Raw genomic sequence first — 20,377 nt, forward strand, 5'->3', positions numbered from 1 at the left:
CGGAGGGAGTGCTGCCTTCTCAGAGGGTCGGTACTGAGGGAGTGCTGCACTGTCAGCGGGTCAGCAATGAATGAGTGCTGCATTGTCAGAGGGTCAGTACTGAGGGGGTGCTGGTCTGTCAGGTGGTCAGTACTGTGGGAGTGATGCACTGTCAGAGGGTCAGTACCTAGGGAGTGCTGCACTGTCAGAGGGTCGGTATTGAGGGAGTGCTGTACTGTCAGAGGGTCAGTACTGAGGGTCTACTGCACTGCCAGAGGGTCAGTACTGAGGGAGTGCTGCACCGTCAAGGGGTCAGTGCTGAGGGAGTGCTGCACTGTCAAAGGGTCAGTACTGAGGGAGTGCTGCACTGTTAGAGGGTCAGTACTGAGGGAGTGTTGCCCTGTCGGAGGGTCAGTACGGAGGGAGTGCTGCCTTGTCAGAGGGTCGGTACTGAGGGAGTGCTGCACTGCCAGAGGGTCAGTACTGAGGGAGTGTTGCCCTGTCGGAGGGTCAGTACGGAGGAAGTGCTGCCTTGTCAGAGGGTCGGTACTGAGGGAATGCTGCACTGTCAGCGGGTCAGCAATGAATGAGTGCTGCACTGTCAGAGGGTCAGTACTGAGGGGGTGCTGGTCTGTCAGGTGGTCAGCACTGTGGGAGTGATGCACTGTCAGAGGGTCAGTACCGAGGGAGTGCTGAACTGTCAGAGGGTCGGTACTGATGGAGTGCTGTACTGTCAGAGGGTCAGTACTGAGGGTCTACTGCATTGCCAGAGTGTCAGTACTGAGGGGCTGCTGCATCGTCAGAGGGTCAATATTGAGGGAGTGCTTCACTGTCAGGAGCAGGTTCACCCTGGATAATCACGCGCGGTCTACGGGGCACTGGTAGTTGGCCATTGACAGAGGCACCCGCTGTGATTCTCTGAGAACAATTGGCCGATTACCCGACGGCGTGGATGTAACCACGTTTTACCTGTCGGGAATGGCTGGTGGATGCTGTGGACTCAGTCTGTGGCCGCCCTGGTGGATGGTGGGGAATCCTTCACTGGGGGGGCCTCACAGATGGCCAGGCTAGTGATCGGGTGGCACCAATCGGTGGCCGCGTGCGATCTGGGGCGGCCAATATTCCTTGATTCCGCTCTGCGTGCTGAGTCCGCCATGTCGCATGGCGTGGCTGCCACAGGCTTGCGCAGACTCCGGATGGAAGTGCAAGGCCCCGTATCCGCAGCCAGAGCTGAGAGAAGCCCTCTGGCGCCCCGCCAGCCCCCTGCAAATTGGAGAATCACACTGGACTTTCTTAATTAAAGTACAGGGTGAAACACCTGCGTTTTGACACTGGTGTGAGGACATAGACCGATTATTGGAGAATGTCGCCCCCTATTTCCCAGCGACCGCAACCACAGAGTGAAGACTCATCTCAGACCTACCCCTTTAATCCCTGTTTTATTTTATTCCTCGCCGAAACTTACCTGGTGTCTGTATTGTGTGTCGGTACTGAGGGAGTGCTGCACTGTCCGAGGGTCAGTACTGAGGGAATGCTGCACTGTCAGAAGGTCAGTACTGAGGGAATGCTGCACTGTCAGAGGGTCAGTACTGAGGGAGTGCTGCACTGTCAGAAGGTCAGAACTGAGGGAATGCTGCACTGTCAGAGGGTCAGTACTGAGGGAATGCTGCACTGTCAGAAGGTCAGTACTGAGGGAATGCTGCACTGTCAGAGGGTCAGTACTGAGGGAGTGCTGCACTGTCAGAAGGTCAGAACTGAGGGAGTGCTGCACTGTCACTGGGTTAATACTGAGGGAGCGCTGCACTGTCAAAGGGTCAATCCTGATGGAGCGCTGCACTGTCAGAGGGTCAGAACTGAGGGAATACTACACTTGAAACGGTTAGTACAGAGGGAGTGCTGCACTGTCAGAGGGACAGTACCGAGGGAGTGTTGCACTGTTGGAAGGTCAGTACTGTCGGGATCCTTCACAATCAAGGGATCAGGACTGAAGGGGTGCTGTACTGTCAGAGGGTCCGTACTGATGGAGTGCTGCTCTGTCAGGCAGTCAGGACTGAGGGAGTGCTGCATTGTCAGAGGGTCAGTACTGAAGGAGCACTGCACTGTCAGAGGGTCAGTACTGCGGGAGAGCTGCACTGTCAGATGGTCAGTACTGAGGGAGTGCTGCACTGTCAGATGGTCAGTACTGAGGGAATGCTGCACTGTCAGAGGGTCAGTCCAGGAGTGCTGCACAATCAGTGGGTCAGTATTGAGGGAGTGCTGCATTGTCAGAGGGTCAGTACTGAGGGAGTGCTGCATTGTCAGAGGGTCAGTACTGAGGGGGTGCTGCCCTGTCGGAGTGTCATTACAGAGGGAGTGCTGCATTGTCAGAGGGTCAGTTTGGAGAGAGTGCTGCATTGTCAGCGGGTCACTACTGAGGGAGAGCTGCACTGTCAGAGGGTTAGTACTGAAGTAGTGCTGCACTGTCAAAGGGTCAGTACTGAGGGAGTGCTGCACTGTCAGAGGGTCAGTACTGAGGGAGTGCTGCACTTCGGAGGGTCAATACTGAGGGAACGCTGCATTTTTAGATTGTCAGTACTGAGGGAGTGTTGCACTGTCAAGGGTCAGTACTGAGGGAGTGTTGCACTGTCAAGGGTCAGTACTGAGGGAGTGTTGCACTGTCAGAGGGTCAGTCCTGAAGGAGTGCTGCACTGTTGGCAGGTCAGTGCTGAGGGAGTGCTGCTCTTTTAGAGGGTGTAGTACTGAGGGAGTGCTGCACTGTCAGAGGGTCAGTACTGAGGGAGTGCTGCACTGTCAGAGGGTCAGTACTGAGGGAGGCTGCACTTTTAGAGGGTCAGTACTGAGGGAGTGCTGCACTTTTAGAGGGTCAGTACTGAGGGAGTGCTGCACTTTTACAGGGTCAGTACTGAGGGAGTGCTGCACTGTCAGAGGGTCAGTGCTAAGTGAGTTCCTTCTCGTCATCCTGACTTGGACATATATTGGCCGTTCCTTCAGTGTCGCTGTGTCAAGAAGCTGGACCTCCCTTACTGACAGCTCATGGTGAATCTCCACCTCACGGTCTTGGGCGGTTCAAGAAAGCTGCTCACCACAACCTTCCATGGGGGCAATTCGGACGGGCAATAAACACATGCCTCGCCTGCAAGTCCCACATAGAAGGTATCCAGATCATGAGCTTGTTATCTGTAACCTCAGTAAAGTGATGAGGGAATTTCTGAACATTTGCATGTTTAAAGTTCCCATTTGTCTAACTACCTCCTTGCCCACACTCACCACTTGGTTTGCTGAAAAATGAAAGACTGAAGTATCCAGTTGTGAGGACGTTCCTGGATTTAATATTGTTGAGAATGTTATTGCGACAACCATCAGTCCCACAGTCACTGCATGTCCTCTCATTCTTTGCTGTAAGACACACGGGGTTACATTTTGTCAAAGATCTCCATGTCCACATAACCTGCTCCAATCTGACACCTACTATCCCCATATCCATTTGGGTTTATAAATCTCCGCTCTGATCTGCCCCCCCCAACTCCTTCCCCAGTCCTATCTGGAGTCACTGGGTTCAGTTCTGAGTCCCAAACCGCAGGGAAGGGATTTTTCCCTCGGCGTGGGGCAGCTCAGATCACCAGAATGTTCCCAGGCCTGCAAGGGTTAAATTCTGAGGGGAGGGGAGGGGCGGAGCTTGTGTTCCATCCAGCCTGGAAGATGAAGGGGGTGATCTGATCAAGCGGTTTAAGATGTTTAAAGGATTCGATCGGGTCGAGAGAGAGTAATTATTTCCTCTGGTGGGAGTGAGGGGGCCTCCTCCAGTTCCTGTGTAACAGATTCGAGGGGCTGAATGGCTTCCTCCTGTTCCTGTGTAACAGATTCGAGGGGCTGAATGGGCCTCCTCCAGTTCCTGTGTAACAGGTTTGAGAGGCTGATTGGGCCTTCGTTCCTGTAGAACAGACTCAATGGGCTGAATGGCCTCCTCCTGTTCCTGTGTAACAGGCTCAAGGTGATAAATGGGTCCCCTCCTGTTCCTGTTTAATATGCTCGAGGGGCTAAATGGCCTCCTCTTCCCTGTGTAACAGACTCAAGGTGCTGAATGGGCCACCTCCTGTTCCTGTGTAACAGGCTCGAAGGGGTTGAATGGGCCTCCTCTTGTCCCAGTGACATTTCTCCAGTGAGATTGAGTTTGGGTTCCTACCTGCTCTCGTTCCGATGTCTCGGTCCGGAACGATAATGTTGCTGTTTGGTTCCATGAAGCCCAATTCAATCCAGTTACTGTGGCTGTAAAAATCCTGGGAAATAAGATGGAGTTAGGAACATGGCGGAACTTTGTCCCTGGGTCCCGCGAAAAGTGAAGCATCATGACAAAGAGGGGCGTTCACTCATCTCTGCTCGGGGAGTGAGGAGGCCCACAGGGAAGGAGGAAGAGAGAGGGAGTAAGAGAGAGAGAAAGCATGTGTTTGAGAGAGAGAAGGGGAGAGAGAGAGTGGGACAGTGTGAGAGAAAATGAGAGTAAGACAGTGTGGTAAACCACTGTTACACCTGTATTAGGTGATGTAATGTAGGACCTGTACTACAGGTTCACCGGTAGCCCCTGCCTGCTGGCTCCACTCAGTAGGCGGAGTATAAATATACGTGTTCTTTATTCAGCAGCCATTTCACCAGCTGCTGTGGGAGGCCACACATCTGAGAGCAATAAAGCCTCAGTTGTATCCAACTCTAGTCTTTATACAATTGACCGTGCATCAGGCAGAGACTATATGTGAGAGAGAATGCGAGACAGAGTGAGAGAGAGGGAAGGGGGGAGAGAGAGAGTAAGAGAGAGAGAGTATTTGAGAGAGAGGAAAAGGGAGACTGAGTGAGAGACAGAGTGAGATAGAGGGAATGAGGGACAGAGAGTGGGAGAGAGGGAAGGGAGAAAGAGGGAAGGGAGAAGGCAAGAGAAGAATGGGGTGGAGTGATAGGGAGAGAGAGAAGAATGGTAGAGAGAGAGAAAGGGAGGAATGAATGGGTGACCGAGAAAGAGAAAGGAAGGAAGGGGAGAGAGAGATAGAGGAATGGGAGGGAGAGAGAATGAGAGAGAGAAAAATGTAGAGGAATGGGACAGAGAGGGAAATGGGAGAGAGACAGAGAGAGAGAGAGACAGAAGAGGAATGGGGAGAGAGAAAGAGAGAGTGATGGTAGAAAGAGAGAGTGAGATAGGGAGGGCAGAGTGAGAGAGTGGGAGATAGTGGAATGAGAGAGAGATAAAAAGAAAGGAAGGGGAACGAGAGAGAAAGGAAGGGGGGGGAGATAGGAAATGGGAGAGAATCAGAGAATGATGGTAGAAAGAATGGGAGAGAGAGATAGAGGAATAGGAGAGCGAGAGAGAGAGAGAGAGGAATGGGAGAAAGAGAGAGAGAGTTAGGAATGGGAGCGAGAGAGAGAGATAGAAGATTGGGAGAAAGAGAGAAAAAGAAAGAAAGGGGAAAGATAGGGGATGGGGAAAGAAAGAGAGAGATAGAGGAATTGGAAAGTGAGAGAATGAGAGAGAGAGAGAGGAATGGGAGAGAAAGAGAGAGAGAGAGAGAGAGATAGGAATGGGAGAGAGAGATAGAAGAATGGGAGAAAGAGAGAGAAAGAAAGGAAGGGGAAAGATAGAGGAATGGGAGAGCGAGAGAATGAGAAAGAGAGGAATGGGAGAGAGAGAGATAGAAGAATGGGGAAAAGAGAGAAAAAGAAAGGAAGGGAAAGATAGAGGATGGGGAAAGAGAGAGATAGAGAGAAAAGAAGGGGAGAGAAAGAGGAAGTGGAGAGAGAGAGAGAGGAAGGGGGAAGCGACCAGCTGATTCTCCCCTCTTATGTCCCATAGGACTGCAACCGATATCCTGGGGGGGGTGTTTGCTAAAGCTGTTGGGGAGGGTTTAAACTAATGTGGCAGGGGGGTGGGAACCGATGCAGGAAGTTGGAGGCTAGTAAAACAGGGACAGAAGCAAAAGGAAGTAAGGGGGAAAGTGCAACGCAGAGAAGACATAGTCAAAAATCAAAAAGGGCGACAGTACAAGGTACAGTGACTGAGGGGAGCTCAGTAAATAGGCCCAGTAATACTAAAAGGAATAAAACTGGAGATGTTAAGATTCAAAACAGAGGTAAAAAAACCAACATATGTGTACTTTACTTAAATGCTCGTAGTATTCGGAATAAAGTAAATGAGTTGATAGCGCAAATCATCGTGAATGACTATGATTTAGTGGCCATTACTGAAACATGGTTAAAGGATGGTCACGACTGGGAGTAAAATATCCGAGGGTATCAAACTATTCGGAAGGACAGAGTGGATGGTAAGGGAGGTGGTGTAGCTCTGTTATTTAAGGATGGCATCCGGGCAATAGTAAGGGATGACATCGGTGCTATGGAGGATAAGGTTGAATCCATTTGGGTGGAAATCAGGAATAGTAAGGCGGAAAAAGTCACTGATAGGAGTAGTCTATCGGCCACCAAATAGTAACGTTATGGTGGGGCAGGCAATAAACAAAGAAATAACTGATGCATATAGAAATGGTACAGCAGTTATCATGGGGGATTTTAATCTACATGTCGATTGGTTTAACCAGGTTGGTCAATGCAACCTCGAGGAGGAGTTTATAGAATGTATCCGTGATAGTTTCCTAGAACAGTATGTAATGGAACCTACGAGGGAACAAGCGGTCCCAGATCTTGTCCTGTGTAATGAGACAGGATTGATTAATGATCTCATAGTTAGGGATCCTCTCGGAAGGAGTGATCACAATATGGTGGAATTTAAAATACAGATGGAGGGTGAGAAGGTAAAATCAAATACTAGTGTTTTGTGTTTAAACAAAGGAGATTACAATGGGATGAGAGAAGAACTAGCTAAGGTAGACTGGGAGAAAAGACTTTATGGTGGAACAGTTGAGGAACAGTGGAGAACCTTCCAAGCAATTTTTCACAGTGCTCAGCAAAGGTTTATCCCAATAAAAAGGAAGGACGGTAGAAAGAGGGAAAATCGACCATGGATATCTAAGGAAATAAGGGAGAGTATCAAATTGAAGGAAAAAGCATCCAAAGTGGCAAAGATTGGTGGGAGACTAGAGGACTGGGAAATCTTTAGGGGGCAACAGAAAGCTACTAAAAAAGCTAGGAAGAAGTGTAAGATAGAGTATGAGAGTGAACTTGCTCATAATATAAGAACAGACAGTAAAGGTTTTTACAAATAAATAAAACAAAAAAGAGTGGCTACGGTAAATATTGGTCCTTTAGAGGATGAGAAGGGAGTTTTAATAATGGGAGATGAGGAAATGGCTGAGGAACTGAACAGGTTTTTTGGGTCTGTCTTCACAGTGGAAGACACAAATAACATGCCAGCGATTGATAGAAATGAGGCTATGACAGGTGAGGACCTTGAGAGGATTGTTATCACTAAGGAGGTAGTGATGGGCAAGCTAATGGGGCTAAAAGTAGACAAGTCTCCTGGCCCTGATGGAATGCATCCCAGAGTGCTAAAAGAAATGGCGAGGGAAATTGCAGATGCACTAGTGATGATTTACCAAAATTCACTAGACTCTGGGGTGGTCCCGGTGGATTGGAAATTAGCAAACGTGACACCACTGTTTAAAAAAGGAGGTAGGCAGAAAGCGGGAAATTATAGGCCAGTGAGCTTAACTTCGGTAGCAGGGAAGATGCTGGAATGTATCATCAAGGAAGAAAAAGTGAGGCATCTGGATAGAAATTGTCCTATTGGGCAGACGCAGCATGGGTTCATAAATGGCAGGTCGTGCCTAACTAATTTAGTGGAATTTCTTGAGGACATTACCAGTGCAGTAGATAACGGGGAGCCAATGGATGTGGTATATCTGGATTTCCAGAAAAGACTTTGACAAGGTGCCACATAAAAGGTTGCTGCATAAGATAAAGATGGCATTAAGGGTAAAGTAGTAGCATGGATAGAGGATTGGTTAATTAATAGAAAGCAAAGAGTGGGGATTAATAGGTGTTTCTCTGGTTGGCAATCAGTAGCTAGTGGTGTCCCTCAGGGATCTGTGTTGGGCCCACAATTGTTCACAATTTACATAGATGATTTGGAGTTGGGGACAGAGGGCAATGTGTCCAAGTTTGCAGATTACACTAAGATGAGTGGTAAAGCGAAAAGTGCAGAGGATACTGGAAGTCTGCAGAGGGATTTGGATAGGTTAAGTGAATGGGCTAGGGTCTGGCAGATGGAATACAATGTTGACAAATGTGAGGAATCCATTTTGGTAGGAATAACAGCAAACGGGATTATTATTTAAACGATAACATATTAAAGCATGCCGCTGTGCAGAGAGACCTGGGTGTGCTAATGCATGAGTCACCGAAAGTTGGTTTACAGGTGCAACAATTTTGGTCTCCTTACTTGAGAAAGGACGTATTGGCACTGGAGGGTGTGCAGAGGAGATTCACTAGGTTAATACCAGAGCTGAAGGGGTTAGATTATGAGGAGAGGTTGAGTAGACTGGGACTGTACTCGTTGGAATTTAGAAGGATGAGGGGGGATCTTATAGAAACATATAAAATGCTGAAGGGAATAGATAGGATAGATGCGGGCAGGTTGTTTCCACTGGCGGGTTAAAGCAGAACTAGGTGGCATAGCCTCAAAATAAGGGGAAGTAGATTTAGGACTGAGTTTAGGAGGAACTTCTTCACCCAAAGGGTTGTGAATCTATGGAATTCCTTGCCCAGTAAAGCAGTTGAGTCTCCTTCATTAAATGTTTTTAAGGTAAAGATAGATAGTTTTTTGAAGAATAAAGGGATTAAGGGTTATGGTGTTCGGGCTGGAAAGTGGAGCTGAGTCCACAAAAGATCAGCCATGATTTTTTGGAGCTTCACAGCTCCAGGGTCCCAGGTTCGAATCCCGGCTTGGGTCACTGTCTGTGTGGAATCTGCACGTTCTCCCCGTGTGTGCGTGGGTTTCCTCCGGGTGCTCCGGTTTCCTCCCACAGTCCAAAGATGTGCAGGTTAGGTGAATTGGCCAGGCTAAATTGCCCTCAGGGTCCAAATTGCCCTTAGAGTTAGGTGGGGTTACTGGGTTATAGGGATAGGGTGGAGGTATGGGCTTGGGTAGGGTGCTCTTTCCAAGAGCCGGTGCAGACTCGATGGGCCGAATGGCCTCCTTCTGCACTGTAAATTCTATGAAATCTATGATCTCATTGAATGGTGGAGCAGGCTCGAGGAGCCAGATGTCCTACTCCTGCTCCTAGTTCTTATGTTCTTATGTTCTTATATCCCTGAATAACTTTGGAGCACAAAATCTCCCAATCTCAGATTAAAATTAACAATCGATGGGTTGTAGTTCGAGGAAGAGAACGCCCACCTTCCCGCTGTGTGTGTGTGTGTGTGTTGAAATGTTTCCTAATTCCACTCCTGAAAGGTCTGCTGTTAATTTTAGACTTTTATGATATTTTTTTTTGGGGGGGTTTGAATTAGATAGTAGTTCATCTATTGTATTTGCTGCATATTTAATTATTGTTATTAATAAACTTGATTGTGTTTAAATTTACAAACCAGGTGACTGTAATTACTGGGCAGACAAGGGCCAAAGACTTTGGGTGTTTTTCTGTTGGTGCAATGCTCTCAAAGGCTGGCCGGGTGGAACTCCCTACCTGACCTTCCAGCAGAAAGGGTGAGCTTTTTGGGAGCGACATGTTTGAAGCCCCCCCCCCCCAACACCCATCCCCCCCCCCCCCCACACCCTCACCCCCTGTGGTAGCATGGCCTTTTAAGAGGCGGAGCTGAGACCCCAAAGGGTCATGTGACCCAATCGACCAATGGGGCCAGAGCACGCGTACCCTGGGGGCGGAGGTTAGGTTCCCAGCTAGTTGGGAGTTCGGCGTTTTGGAACATGGCGGCTTTTATCTCACTGTTTGTGTATAGTTTCGTACTTCAATAAATCATTCATTTGTTAATCTACCTTATGGTTGTCTGTCTGTCAGGATATTACATTGGTGATGATGATCAACCAGAATGCCTTCCCGCTGTTACAAATATCCGGAGAACTAACCTTGTGTGAAAAATTCTCCAGCAAAACAAACTTTCTCACAGTCTGGGAATGAACAAGGTCCCCTTTCAGTAAACTACAACCATTCGACCCCCATAAGGAGCAATGGGCGCTATGCATAGAACTACTCTGTTACTTTTTCAAGGCAAATTAAATCGGGGGGGGAGGGGAGGGTGGAGAGGGAGGAAATGCAGTGGGTAATTATACAAATGGCCTGTGGGTCTCCCACAGACCATTTGAAATCTGACGACTCCAGCTGCCCCACAACTCTCAACATTCGAGGAGCTGGTGCAGTTAGTCAATGCTCGTCACCGCCCAAAGCCCTCGATAATAATGCAGCGTTGTGAATTCAGTTCCACGACAAGGGATGCTGGGGGGTGGAGAATGTTGAGGTAGGAGGGGAGATTGCAGCACTCGTGGCCCACCAAAGACAAACGGCCGAACACTGTGAGTTTTGTTCTGCACTCAATGACATGTTGAGAGAGAGGTTGGTTTGTGGCATTAATGACACGGCCATGCAAATATAAATTGCTAGCAGAGGCAGGGGTTACCTTAGAGAAGGTATTAGAGGTTTCCCACGCTATGGAAAGTGGCAAAAGCGGGGTGGGGCGGGGGGGGGTGGGGGCAAGGTGGAATGGAGTTGCAGAGCGTGCAAGCAGGCGAGGTGCACCAGGTTTGGCGGGGAGCCACTGGCAGTTGCGGTGAAAGAGTGATGGCGCAGAAACCATGGGGCAAAGAGGTTCAGAGCAAAGAGAGTGCAGGGATATCAGGAATTTGGTTCACGGACCAGGGTTTGTGAAGAATGCTACCAGTGTTGGGGGAGAAGACCTCCTGGAGAGTTGAAAATTCAGGGAACTACATGCTATGCCTGCAACAGAAGGGGGCACATTAGGAGGAAATGAAAGACTGGGCAGAGTCCACAGGGTGCCATAAAAAAATCTCCAACTCCAGCACACAGTGTTGAGAATAACCTTGAAGATGAAGCTGAGGTATGGATTTTGAACCATATCAAAGTGGGCAAGAGGCCCCTAATTATGGCTGCGGTGATAGTAAATGGTTAGCCATTTAGCATGGGGGTGGGCACAAGGGTCTCCGCTACAGTTGCAGGAGAGTAAACGTATTGTTATCTGCAAGGTGGAGTCTAGCCTCTGAAGTTAAGAAGTACGTCAGCCAGGCTAGCTAGTAACCTAGGAATTACCACATAGCCCGTAAGCAACTGGGATCAATCAGCTCAACTGCCCCTAATAGCAGTGGAGGGGGATGGGGGGGGGGGGGGGGGGGGAGGGGCTGTGGGGTGTGCAAGGCCAATTTTGATGGACTGGGATTGGCTCCACCAAATGTAATTAAATTGGTTGGAGATCTTTCAAATTAATGAAGCAGGTCTGCATGACGTCTATCAGGAGATTTCCCAAAATGGCAAGAACAAGGGCCTTAAAGCAAAAATTTATGTGGCCATTCTCAGAGTGCGATCTGTCCCCTGCACCTTAAACAAGAAGGTTGAGTCTGAACTCAGGCGACGAGAAGAATTGGGTATCATCAACGGTTTTTGGAGTGGGTGGCTCCAATCGTGCCAGTAATGAAGCCAGATGGAACTATCACAATATGCGGGGACTACAAACTAACTCTGAATCAGGCAGCCAAATTGGAACAGTTTACTCAATGCCAAGAATTGAAGATTTAGACACGAAATTCGCAGGAGGTTTGACTTACACCAAATTAATATGACTCACGCGTACCAACTGTTAGAGTCAGACGAAACCTCCAGGAAATTTGTTAGCATAAATGCTCTCAAAGTCCTGTACCAATATATCCGGCTACCTTTCGGAGTCTTATCTGAGTGTGCGATATGAAGATGCTCGCACACAGTTAGCTGCAATGGCCCAGGATAGACGTTGACATAGAGGATCTTGTCAAACAACGTGACCAGTGTCATACGCAGCAACACATTCTGTATGAGGCCCTCGTGCATCCTTGGGAATGGCCAGGTCGTCCCTGGGTGGGACCACACGTCGACTTTTATGGGCTCCATGTTCTTGATTATCATTGACCCTCACTCCAAGTGGTTGGAAAAACACAAAGTGAAGTCCATGACCTCATCGTCAACGGTAGAGAAATTACAGCAGACGCTCGCCACCCTACTCCCCTATCGTACCACGGCTTGCGCCACCACAGTTCAGTTATAGCTATGTCTGTATACAGATTTGCAGCTTCTTTCCGAGCAGTTTCGAATTGTGCGGCTGTAAGGGGAGCTGAAGGCAGCTGAGAAGCATCTACTGAAGGAGTACAGCCAGAGTTTCTGAATGGTTCTCACATGGTTCAGGCCTTTCCTTTAAAGTAGTGTCAAAAGTACTCCTTTTCCCAAAGTGCAAGATCCAGACGTCGCTATGGAGCAGGTATTCCTGAGTGCTAACTGTATTTGAAAGTGGATTGTGAGCTGAGGTGGTATTGTTGTTTGAGTGGGAATAAAGATATCAGTTAAGGGTTATTGTGCTATTGTATTTAGTAGCATTGTTTGAGGCAGGGGTTTTCAAACAAAGTGTCGCGAACTGCGGGTGGGGAGCGGGCAGGTTTCGGGAGGCTCACGACGCTACTGATCGTGGGAGGAACGGCCAGTGGCTGCGACTGGCTTCTAGAAATGGTGGCCATGACGGATATTTTAGATTTATGGCCATCACGTGCATGTGTCCTGGATCAAGCAGTATGCAGGCCCAGAGCCCAGCGACGTGGAAAGCCTCGTCCTGATGTCAGTGTGCTGTCCAGAGACAGTTTTTCTGCAAATGATATAGACTTCCCACCAGAAGCAGTGGCCTGTACAGGTTACGTGCCACATAAGCTAACGTCACATGTTCTGGGTGTGAGAGAGATTCATCCATTTTTCAGCTGCCAGCAGTGCTGCTGTGAACATCTGGGCTCTGTGAAACAACCCATGGAGAAGAAGTTGAGAACGGTAACAAAGCAGCATGAAGGTGAATATTTGTTGTTTGGTTGTTAATTCTTCCACTGCAAGGCAGGATTAAGAGTTCATGTGTGTTATATGCAGGAAGGCACTGGCAAATTAAAATTTAAAACCGTCAAAATTTGAAGATGTTTGAAGACTAAACATGGCGAGCACGTGGACAAACCTCTTTATTTTTTCAGCGGTTGCAATGAGATCTTAAATCATCAGCTGAAGTTATTGTCAGAAATGTAAAATTGAATGACAAAGCAAGTGAGATTGTCACATTAAAGGTAAGTGAAAATGGTGCGGGCGCAGGTCACAAAGGTCGGCAGGCGCAGGTCACAAAGGTCGGCTGGCGTGGGTCATGTAGATCGGCTGACGTGGGCCACAAACATCGGCTGTGGGGCACCCGAAGCATGGCCGGTTGGTAAAAATAGGTCTCGGGCAAAAACATTTGAAAAACACTGGTTAAGGAGTAATTGTAAGCTCTTTTCTGGTGTGATGTTAAAGATATTTTAATACTGTGTTCGTAATAAAGTTTGTTTTAATAAACCATATCCCTAATTCTGAGTGAACTCACTCCCGGTATGAGGTATCCTTTTGTCATGTGAGAGTACCTTTAAGAAATGGGTGTTTATTACTGCATTGATGTCAGAGTGTGGGTGGAGCTGGGCTGTTTGTCAGCTTTCAATTTCACTTTGAGAAAAGCTTGGGTGTGTCTGTGTTTTTTTCGTTTCGCTTTAGCCAGCCAAAAGAGGTGTAATGTTGTTCTCTCTGCCATGTATAGGCTATCTCTTGATCATTTGGTGAATTCAGAGTGATAACTGTTCTCAGAAGTGAATTTAAACCTGATGTACTTCCGTTAAAATGTTTTTATGTCACATGGATGTTAAAAGGAAAGTTTAAGGATTACTTAGTGTTGTATTCTTTGGGGATTGTATTTGAATTGATGGTTGCTAAGATGTTCATTGTATGTTTTAAAAAGGTGAACTGTGTTCATAGAATAAACATTGTTTTTCTTTAAAAATACTGTTAGATGTCTGCTGTGCCACACCTGTAGAGTGGGCCATGTGCTCCACATACCACAATCTAGTAAAAGTTGTGGGTCAGGTGAACTCCATGATACACTTTGGGGTTCTCTAAACCCTGGTCCGTAACAAATTGGGGGCTCGAGGGGGATAAAAGTCCATCTATTGGATTGCCTTAGTGAACTTAAAGACAGTGAGGAGTGAGTATATTGTGGTTGCTTTTCAGGTGTGGTATTTCAGTTTAAGTGGGGAGTGTGTTGTGGACAATGTCTCTTTCAGAGGCTCAGAAGTTTTTGGAGGTGGAGACAATCACACGCAGTATCTGACAGACAGAGACTAAAATCAGACTGTTAGATTTGGCAAAAACATTGCAGTTAACATTACCTGACAAAGTGCAAAAAGATGAGATAATTATGGCAGTGGCAAAGCATTTAAAATTGCCGGAGATACAGACTGACTCATTGGAAATGGCAAAGCTTCAGTAAAGAATTAATCAAATGGAACATGATAAAGAAGTAAAGCAGCTTGAATACAAAAGAGATGGAGAGGAAAAAGAAAAAGAGAGAGAAGAAAGGAAAAAGAAATAATAGCCCGAGCAGAACAAAAAGAAAGAGAAAGAGAGATACAGTTCAGGGAAAAAGAAAAAAAGAAAGAAAGAGAGAGAGAGGAAAAAGAGAGAGAGAAAGAGAGAGAGAGGAAAAAGAGAGAGAGAAAGAGAGAGAGCTAGGAAAAAGAAAGAGAGAGAGAGAGAGAAAGAGAGAGAGAGGAAAAAGAAAGAGAGAGAGAGTTTGATCTTCAGAAAATGGCCATGAAACAGAACTGTCAAGGGCAGCACGGTGGCCTAGTGGTTAGCACAACCGCCTCACGGCGCTGAGGTCCCAGGTTCGATCCCGGCTCTGGGTCACTGTCCGTGTGGAGTTTGCACATTCTCCCCGTGTCTGCGTGGGTTTCGCCCCCACAACCCAAAAATGTGCAGAGTAGGTGGATTGGCCACGCTAAATTGCCCCTTAATTGGAAAAAAAAAATAATTGGGTAATCTAAATTTATAAAAAAAAAAAAAAAAATGAAACAGAACTGTCAGTTAAAATTGGCGGACGTAAAGGGAAACGTACAATTGTAGGATAGTGACGAGGATAGTGGGAAAGCATGTCAAAGTCAAAGGCTTGGTGGGAATCTATTTAAATATGTCCAAGCATTCCTAGGTTTGATGAGAAGAACGTAGAATCCTTTTTCATTTCATTTGAGAAGGTGCTAAACAAATGAAATGGCCAGAAGACATGAGGGTGTTACTGATTCAAACAAAGCTGGTAGGTAGGGCTAGTGAGGTGTTTGCATCACTACTGGAGGAGGTATCTTGAGGAGGTGAAAACATCCATCTTAGGTGCATATGAGCTAGTGCCTGAAGCCTACAGACAAAGGTTTAGAAATTTAAGGAAAGAACCTGGTCAAACATACATGGAGTTTGAAAGGATCAAACAGAGTAATTTTGACAGGTGGATAAGTTCTTTGAAAATAGACCAAACGTATGAAGCTCTCAGAAAAATTATACTTTTGGAGGAGTTTAAAAATTCAATTCCTGATGTAGTGAGAACTCATGTGGAAGAGCAGAGGGTTAAAACTGCGAGATTAGCAGTAGAGATGGCAAATGATTATGAATTAGTTGTGAGGGATAGAAAATGGGGACATGAGAAATACTCAAGTGGTAGACGCAAAGGTGATCTGATGGGAGAAAATAACGAGAGTGCACTTCAGATTAAAAATGAAATCCAGGAGGGTGGAAAAGAAATGAAACGTTTCAAATGTTTTCACTGAAATATACTGGGCCATGTAAAGTCACTGTGTTGGTGGTCGAAGAAAAGCACTGGGAAGGCTGATGTGGTAAAACAGGAGAAGATAGTGGGGTTGGTTAAAGTGGTAAAGGAAAGCCCAATTGAAGTGAAGGACCTGCAACAGCCTGTTCAAGAAGTAATTGTTAAGAAGGTGCCAGATGTCTTCAAAGAATTTACTTGTGTGGGTAAAGTTTACTCATGTGTAATAGGAGGAGCAGGTAAAGAATTACATTCACCACAGGAGTCACAATTTTAAGAGAGACGGGAGCTAGTCAATCCTTAATGGTAAGCCATGATGTGGAGATGCCGGTGTTGGACTGGGGTGAGAACAGTAAGAAATCTTACAACACCAGGTTAAAGTCCGACAGGTTTGCTTCAAACACGAGCTTTCGGAGCAGTGGTCCGAAAGCTAATGTTTAAAACAAACCTGTTGGACTTTAACCTGGTGTTGTAAGACTTCTTAATGGTAAGAAATGAGGACTTATGTAGTTTGGGAAGAATGTTGTCAAAAAAGCTGGTAATATGTGGAATTCAGGGTGAGAAGAGAAGTGTTCCATTATATAAGGTTGGAAAGTCCAGTGAAGAGTGGTGAAGTGATAGTAGGAGTAATAGAAAGACTATCTTGTCCAGGAATACAGTTTATCTTGAGTAATGATATAGCTGGATCACAGGTGGGAGTGATGCCTACTGTGGTTGATAAGCCAGTGGAAAATCAGTCAACTGAAGTGTTGAAGGACGAATATCCTGGGATGTTTCCGGATTGTGTAGTATCAAGGTTGCAAAGTCACAGGTTAAGACAAGAGGAGAAATCAAAGTGTGAAGATAAAGTTGAAGTTCAATTATCAACAACGATTTTTGATCCGATGGTTGAAAAAGAACAAGGTGGAGGATCAGGTGGATCAGGTAGATATTTTTAGTTCAGGAAAATTGGCGGAGTTACAACAGAAAGATGTAGAAATAAAACATATTCCGTATATCAGAAAGCATATACGGAAGAGGAATCTGAGTGTATACCAGAGTATCATTACCGTAAAAGTGATGTCTTGAAGAGAAAATGAAGACCTTTATGCAGGCGGATGAAAATTGGGCAGAAGTTCATCAAGCAGTATTGCCGGTAGGGAATAGAAAGGAGGTGTTTGCGAGTTGCACATGAGGTACCAGTGGGAGCTCATTTGGGAGTAAGGAAAACTCGAGCTCCAATACAAAAACATTTTTATTGGCCTGGACTACATAAAGATGTAGTTACATTTTGTCGATCATGTCACACATGTCAGGTGATAGGGAAACCTGAAGTAGTGATAAAACCAGCGCCCTTAATACCCATTCCAACATTTGAGGAACCTTTTACAAGGGTCCTAATTGATTGCGTAGGACCGCTTTCGAAAACAAAAAGTGGGTATCAATATCTTTTGATGATAATGGATGTGTCCACTAGGTTTCCAGAGGCCATTCCAGGATGTAATATTACAGCTAAATGATTGTGGAGTAGTTATTTCAATTCTATACTAGATATGGACTACCCACAGAAATACAATCGGATCAAGGATCAAATTTTACCTCAAAGTTATTCAAAGAAGTTATGGATAGCTCAGGAATAAAACAATTTAAATCAACTGCCTGCCATCCAGAATCGCAGGGAGCGTTAGAAAGGTGGCATCAGACATTAAAGACAATGTTGAGAGCTTATTTTCAAGATTATCCAGAGGATTGGGATGAAGGAATTCCATTCGTACTGTTTGCAATTAGGGATGCACTAATGAGGACTTCCGGTGGCGGCGATGACGTAGGAAGCCGCACATTTGGGAGCTCCCGTTTTAAACGGACTTTTCGGCTCTTTTTAGAGCCCAAAACGGAAATTTTTCGAGGTCTCCCGGTGGGAGAAGGTGTGCTGATCGACTTTCCCCGCAGTCCATGACTCGAACTCGGAGTGGAAAGGGGGAAAAAACGGCAGCAGCTCCCCAGAAAAAACGGGGGAAGGAATCCAAGATGGCGGCCGGCGGAGCTCCAGAGGAGTGGAGGCTGTGGGCCCAGGAGCAACAAGCTGCTCTCTTGCGCTGCTTTCCAGACTTCAAGGGTCGGTTGTAATGCTTTATTGCTGGTTTCTGCTGTTGCTGTGTCCTTTTTTTTTGTACTTTTGCAATTTTGATATGGTTATTTATGGGGGTGTTCTGTTATTTTTTTTGCTGTGGGGCATTGTTTGAGTTTTGTATCTTGCGGGGAGGGTCGGGGGGTTTGTTGTATTCTATGTCGGGTTGGGGGTATGGAGTGGGGCTGGTATTTGGGAGCTGCGTCAGAAGGGTGTGGTGGGGCAGTGCGAAAGCGCGGGCTTTCCTCTGGTTTCCCGTGCTGCGGGGCTGGGGGGGGCGGAGACGATGACGGGGGAGGCGGGGCCTTAACTGGTTCTTCCCCGCGCTGGAGCGGTGCCTGGAAGAGGGATAGATTGGGGGATGGTCGGGTTATTGGTGGGAGTTTCCGGGGTCAGCAGAAGTTAGCTGACCCACGGAAGTACAATGGAGGACGGTTCGCGGCTGGGATGGTTCCTAGACTGGGGGGGAAGGGAGGGGGGAAAGGGGAATACCGGGTTGCTGCTGGTAGGGTCAGGAAGGCGCTGGTGGGGGCTGGGGGAGACAGAGGTGAGGTGTTGTCGCTGTGGGGACTGGGTCGGGCAGGGGGTGCTGGCCTGGGGCGGGCAGTCGACGGGCTATGGCTAGTCGACGGGGGAGGGGGGGCGGGATGCCCTCTGATCCGGTTGGTCACCTGGAATGCAAGAGGATTGAATGGGCCGGTGAAGCGGTCAAGGGTACTTGCTCATCTGAAGGGGCTAAAGGCAGATGTGGTAATGCTTCAGGAGACCCACCTGAAGGTGGCGGACCAGGTCCGCCTGAGGAAGGGATGGGTGGGGCAGGTTTTCCACTCTGTGTTGGATGTGAAGAACCGGGGAGTGGCGATTCTGGTGGGGAAAAATGTGTTGTTTGAGGCATCGGAGGTGGTGGCGGATAAGTGGGGTAGGTATGTTATGGTTAGGGGCAGGCTACAAGGAGAGAAGGTGGTACTTGCTAGTGTGTATGCCCCAAATTGGGACGATGCGGGCTTTATGAGGCGTATGTTGGGACGGGTCCCGGATCTGGAGGCGGGAGGTCTGATCATGGGGGGGGGGGGGGACTTAAATGCGGTGTTGGATCCTTCATTGGATCGGTCCAGCTCTAGGACGGGTAAGAGGCCGGCGGCGGCCAAGGTACTGAGAGGGTTTATGGACCAGATGGGTGGGGTGGATCCATGGAGGTTTGTGAGGCCGAGGGCACGCGAGTACTCTTTCTTCTCCCACGTACATAGGGTCTACTCTCGGATAGACTTCTTCGTGGTGAGTAGGGGACTGATTCCGAGAGTGGAGGAGGCCGAGTATTCGGCCATTGCAATCTCCGACCACGCTCTGCATTGGATAGAGTTGGAGATGGGGGAGGTGCGGGACCAGCGCCCGTTGTGGCGGTTGGATGTGGGGTTGCTGGCGGAGGAGGAGGTGTGTAGGAGGGTCCGGGCAAGTATTGAGGGGTACCTCGAAGTGAATGATATGGGGGAGGTTCAGGTGGGGATGGTCTGGGAAGCCCTGAAGGCAGTAATTCGTGGGGAGCTGATATCCATCCGAGCACACAGGGAGAGGAGTGAGAGGGATAGACTGGTGGGAAAGATGCTGGAGGTAGACAGAAGGTATGCAGAGGCACCAGAGGAGGGACTGTTGGGGGAGAGGCGCAGCCTGCAGGTTAAATTTGATTTGTTGACCACTAGAAAGGCGGAGGCACAGTGGAGGAAGGCACAAGGGGCAGTGTACGAACATGGTGAAAAGGCGAGTAGGATGCTGGCTCATCAACTCCGCAAGCGGGATGCGGCTAAGGAAATTGCTGGAGTGAGAGACAAGAGTGGGAATGTGGTGCGGAAGGGGGTAGAGGTGAATGAGGTCTTCAAGGACTTTTACGGGGAACTGTACCGGTTGGAGCCAACGGGGGAGAGGAGGGAAATGGAGAGGTTCCTCGACGGGCTTCCTTTCCCGAAGGTGCAGGAGGAGAAGGTGGAGGGGTTGGGTGCGCCGATTGAGCTGGAGGAGCTAGTTAAGGGGATCAGGCAGATGAAGTCAGGGAAGGCACCGGGGCCGGATGGGTTCCCAGTGGAATTTTATAAAATGTTTGTGGACCTAGTGGGCCCCTTGCTGGTGCGGACATTCAATGAAGCGTGGGAAGGGGGGACTTTGCCCCCGACGATGTCGCGGGCGCTGATCTCGTTACTTTTAAAGAGGGACAAGGACCCCCAGCAGTGTGGTTCATACAGGCCCATATCTCTCCTCAACGTGGATGCTAAGGTGCTGGCAAAAATCCTGGCCACCAGGATAGAGGACTGTGTGCCAGGGGTTGTGTACGAGGACCAGACAGGTTTTGTGAAGGGAAGGTAGCTGAACACGAATGTGCGGAGATTGTTGAATGTCATCATGATGCCGGCGATTGAGGGGGAGGCAGAGATAGTGGTGGCGCTGGATGCGGAGAAGGCCTTTGATAGAGTGGAGTGGGGGTACCTATGGGAGGTGTTGGGGAGGTTT

At 47.9% G+C, this 20,377-nt stretch overlaps 1 protein-coding gene across 1 annotated transcript in view; it reads right to left on the minus strand.

Annotated features, from left to right (window-relative positions):
* Window positions 1–20,377, minus strand: part of LOC119974253 (von Willebrand factor A domain-containing protein 7-like) — an 88,482-nt gene that overhangs the window by 53,077 nt on the left and 15,028 nt on the right. The window contains exons 4-5 of the mRNA XM_038813022.1: window positions 4,163–4,256; window positions 3,247–3,375 (exon numbers count right to left, since the gene is read on the minus strand). Coding sequence (XP_038668950.1) covers window positions 3,247–3,375; window positions 4,163–4,256 — 223 coding nt within the window. The remainder of the gene's footprint in view (window positions 1–3,246; window positions 3,376–4,162; window positions 4,257–20,377) is intronic.

Source organism: Scyliorhinus canicula, chromosome 12, assembly GCF_902713615.1.
Source record: "Scyliorhinus canicula chromosome 12, sScyCan1.1, whole genome shotgun sequence".
NCBI classification, from domain to species: Eukaryota; Metazoa; Chordata; class Chondrichthyes; order Carcharhiniformes; family Scyliorhinidae; genus Scyliorhinus; species Scyliorhinus canicula.